Here is a 4,384-nt window from a genome sequence, read left to right on the forward strand (position 1 = left end):
TGCCCCCTGCACATCCACAGAGGGAAGAGCCCGCCGAAGAGCCCTGGAGTTGAACAAACCTGGGCTCTGAGCTCAGGAGGAGCTTCCAGCAGCGTGCCTGAAGCCCCCACTCCCCGCTCGGCGCGAAACTCCAGATACGGGTTTTGTCAGGCTTCCCTCGACCCCCCAGCCCCGAGTACGCCTCGAGACTGTACTAACCAGACATCTCTGCCGCTTGTCTCCAGTAAAGGAGTAAACATTCTTCCATGTGTTGAGATTACCAATTCATGCAAGACTCTGAACACTACAGAAGTCACTCTTCTAGCCTCACACTCCAACTAGGAAAAAAGAAAAAAAAAGAGGAAAGAAAAAAAATTTTGTCTTGTAAACAGGTTCCCTCCCATGTCCATGGAAACTAAGAGTTAGAAAAAACTGTGCCAAGTATTAGTACTGGCTGCCAACCATAACCCTGTGAAGTTACAAAACATTTCCTTCCCTCTACAGGAAGCRCTGAAAAAGCTGTGGAAAAGTTCTAGACAGTGAGAAATGGAACACAATCCACGAAAAACCAAGAAAACTCTGAAAAGAGAAAGACACTTTCTAGATCACACATTTACACACCTTAAGTACCTAAAAAAAAAAAAAAAGATACTGTGGAATGAAGTTCAGATCAATAATTGTCTGTACAGTTATCAGACTTCTGCCTCAGTTGCCCTGATGTAATGATTTTCAATTACTTTTAAAATGTATGTATTAATACAGATGTAGGTGAATGATACAACCTATCCATTGATCTTACTTTTTCAAGACTACACATACCTCAACTCATTGGTCCACATAATCCAGGAGCTCACTCTGCAGATGAGGGACACATCCAGATGCAAAGTATGTCACATTAAAGCACTTCTGATCTGCACAAAGTACAATATTTTCTGCACAGTTTTGTACATCACTAAGATAAGCTAAAGGTGAAATCCCTCTGCACCAAACTCAGAGAAACAAAACAGAAAATTTGAAATGAGGTCAGACGAAGCAGGACTGATCAACAAGACAATGGAAAACAGAATGTATATGCATGCAAGGAAAGCCTCCATCATAAAAATGATTCACAAGTGTATGTTGATCCTGGATGTTCTATAGTCAGGAGATCAGTTCAGAGTCACAAAAAAACGGTTTCACCTATATTGCATCTAATGCATTTAAAAGCTATGAAAAGGCCTGAGACAATTCAAGAACTACAGATAAGCAGGTCTTGAACTCTAGCACCTGCTGCAATATTGTTTCAACTGAGTATTTTATTTTGTCATAGTTTCATTTAAGAAAATGTAAAGATTGATTCAAGATTACGAACAGGTAGCTAAAAGAGGAAGACACCTAGAACAGAGTATCTAATCCTGAGATTTTGCTCATCTTCCCATTATAGGAAGCTACATCCTACATCCAGAATGTTTTCTCAGTTATACAGATACTTGTACAGTTATACACTGCAGCCTCCCTCTTGTTTCACATTCTTTCAGTTTCCAGAGTTCCATGGTTTGGGCAACTGTAACCATTTTTTGCGCCAGTGCTATCCTTTTCTTTTAAATCTTTGTTTGTAAAATGTATAGGTGATAATACCAGTTGACTTTAAAATGAAGTACCATGTAATATTAACTCCTTTCTAAAAGGAACGTAAAACAAATACTGCTTAAAATATATATCCTGAARCAATAAAAACGTAGGCAATTCAAATGTTGACAGCACTGTTACTACATAGATTTTCATCTTGTTCCCCTCTGAATGTTCTGCACTTCTCTGTCCTTTACTACAGTAATAAAGAGCATATGCAAGAAATTCTGTCCATATTCATGCAATGCCTTTATTTGAAACACTATGGGCCGCAACAYTGAGTTCCTGTATTTCATAAACAAATTAACTGTAAAGATGGGGAGAACAGGGAATTCAATGTCATGTTTAGTACACCAGTTACATGTTAAGCAAACAAAACCAGTCTGAAAACCAGGAAAAAGATCATGTAAGAGGAATCCAGGCCTAGCAAGAATTTCTGGGGCACTCACCACACTAAAAGAATGGCTCTGCTCTAATTTTTCACAAAATACTGTCAAAAACCATAGGTTCATCCTGAAAAGGGAATAAASGGAAGAAATTAAATCTCTGCAAGCCTCGGGGCACGCTCCCGCCCTTCGCCCACCTCGCTGCTCGCCAGACGCCCACTCCCACAMCCCCGAATCCTTTTCCCTCTCTCTGGTTCGGAGCTTCCTAGGTCTGGAGCTAGGGGCGCCGAGCTCCTCCCTGGGGAAAACTACAGCAGCCGCCCGCCCCCGCGAGCCCCGTCTCCCCTCGCACCCCCGGGAAGGCGGCGGGTAACGTGCGCGCTCGGACAGCGGGCACCATTTTGTGAGCCACGGGCGCCCAGAGAGCCATTTCCCGCGGGCAGCGCCGGTGCCAGCCAGAAGCTGGAGCCGGGGGGCGGCCCGCACGGGGCACGAACCGCTGCCCCCGCCGCCACGGCTCCCCCCCGGCCGCCGCCGGGCGCGCTCGGACACAGGGCTGCCGGCTCCGCCGGGCGTTAAGCGCTCGGGCCGCCCTTCGCCGCCCTTCCCCCAGCGCCATCGCCGGGCGCCCCTTCTCCTCAGGGCCATTACGCCTGCGTGGCTCAGGCACCGGCTTTACGGAGTTTGCGTAGCGCTCCGGGGAAGGACGGCGGCCGCTACGCAAAGGCCTGAGCGCAGGAGGGGTTCGTGAATAGGGGAGGAACAAAATACCTCCCCCAGCGCCTCGAGCCGAACCAAAATGCGGCGAAGGGACGAGAAGGGGCCGGGACGCGCGCGGAGAGCCAGAGCGCGTCCCCGCGCGTGCCGTTTCCCTGCACGGAGCGCCGCGGGCTTGCTGGGCACAGAAGGGGGAGGGTTTGGGGAAGAAAGGCTGGTTTGGGAGCAGCGCGGCCCCCCCCCGGCGCGGCCGCTCGTGGGCCGCTCCGCAGGCTATAAGTAGGGGGCGAGCGGGCGAGCGCCGTCAGTCGGCGCGGGGCGGCGGCGCGGCGCAGGCAGCCAGGCAGGCGGTGCGGCCCCGCGGTCAGCGCCTTCGCGGCCCTCCCCGCCTTCCCCGCCCTCGTCCCGCGGCCCGCTCCTGCCTGGCGCGGCTCTGACAGCAGGGTAGCAGCCGGCTGGGGCGGAGGCGAGACCATCTCTCCGAGGCGGCGSCGGCTTGAAGGCGGTCAAGCTGCCCCCCAGCCCGCAGCCGTTCAGCCAGGCTATGCGCTGTAAAAGGGCTCCGCTCAAGAAAAAAACGGAGCGGATTGTGAAAAGGTAGAGGCGCCAGGAGAGGCCCCCGCGAGCGGGGACGCCGCAGGGCTTTCACCAACCTCCGCAGCAGCCCCGGGAAGGGGGAAGCGCGCACCGAGCAGGCGACGGCAGCGGCGCGGAGCTCGCTCCTCGGCGGCGCCCGGGCGGCTCTCCGGGCTGCGAAGAGCATGTGAGAGAGGCGGGCTGCGATGTGGGGCGGCGAGGAGCTGATGCTGTGCGGCGGCGGAGCCCGGAGCCTGGCCTGGGAGGCGGCGCAGGCCGGCAGGGGCGAAGGGGTGCCCGAGGGGGCCGAGCCGCCGCTGAAGGGGGCCGAGGCGCGGCGCGGCGGCAGCCGCTCGCGGTGGCACCCGGGCCGGCGCGGCAGGCACCCCGGCGTCTCCAGGAAGCTGCTGGGCAGCCGGACCCACAGCCACTACCAGCACTCGCAGCAGCAGCTGCAGCTGCAGCAGCGCCGGGCCTACCGCCGCTGCTGGCGGCCCGCGCGGCGGCGGGTGCTGCTCTCCCTGCGGCCCGTCAACGTGCTGGGCCGGCGGGCGCCGGGCATGCGGGCGCCGCGCAACACCAACCAGTTCCTCATGCGGGAGAAGTACCAGCTCATGCACCTGCGGTCGGACTCGGTGGGCACCGAGAGCGGCGGCTCGGACTGCGAGATGGACCCGCTGGACATGGACTCGTACCTGGGGGTGCTGGAGAACGCGCGCGGGGCGCTCATGGAGTGCGCCGGGGGCGGCGGCGGCGGCGCGGCGGGCGCGGGGCCGCCGCAGGAGGAGAGCCTGCCCTACTTCCCCTCCGAGGACGATGTGATCGAGAGCGAGCTCTTCATGGAGAGGGACTTCCACGAGTTCTGCAGCCGGATCGCCTGAGGCGGGCGCCGCTGCTCGCCTGGAGCCTTCCCGCCGGCGCGGCGGGGAGGGCGCGGCCCCCGCCGCTGTATTTATTCCTCGGCCGCCCCTCCGCGTTTTTGTCGGCGGGGGTCGGGCCGTTGGCTGCGCGCGCGTGTAAGCGAGGGGGCAGCTCCCCGCCGTGAATAAAGTGAACTTGGAGGCGCTCCAGCGGTGCGCGGTGTGCGCGGGGGGGGCCGGGGCCGCGCAGCCGCCGCG

General features: G+C 57.0%; 2 protein-coding genes across 2 annotated transcripts in view; one reads left to right on the forward strand and one right to left on the reverse strand.

The window, feature by feature from the left end:
• The window catches only part of IARS1 (isoleucyl-tRNA synthetase 1), a 96,185-nt gene extending 95,341 nt beyond the window's left edge, over positions 1-844 (reverse strand). The window contains exons 1-2 of the mRNA XM_085302468.1: positions 799-844; positions 199-317 (exon numbers count right to left, since the gene is read on the reverse strand). The gene's annotated coding sequence lies outside the window, so the exon portion shown is untranslated. The remainder of the gene's footprint in view (positions 1-198; positions 318-798) is intronic.
• A 2,165-nt stretch (positions 845-3,009) lies between these two features.
• On the forward strand, positions 3,010-4,332 carry LOC146597250 (uncharacterized). Its single transcript, XM_085302469.1, has one exon. It carries the CDS (start codon positions 3,473-3,475, stop codon positions 4,145-4,147), a length of 675 nt encoding a protein of 224 aa, XP_085158595.1. The 5' UTR covers positions 3,010-3,472; the 3' UTR covers positions 4,148-4,332.
• Positions 4,333-4,384: the final 52 nt, after the last annotated feature.

The sequence above is a fragment of the Rhea americana genome, unplaced genomic scaffold (assembly GCF_003343005.1).
Source record: "Rhea americana isolate MKP2758 unplaced genomic scaffold, rheAme1 scaffold_19, whole genome shotgun sequence".
In the NCBI taxonomy this organism is placed as follows: domain Eukaryota; kingdom Metazoa; phylum Chordata; class Aves; order Rheiformes; family Rheidae; genus Rhea; species Rhea americana.

Excerpts from the sequence above, each read along its gene's own strand:
- LOC146597250 (XM_085302469.1), top strand. The coding sequence starts at position 3,473 with ATGTGGGGCGGCGAGGAGCTGATGCTGTGCGGCGGCGGAGCCCGGAGC.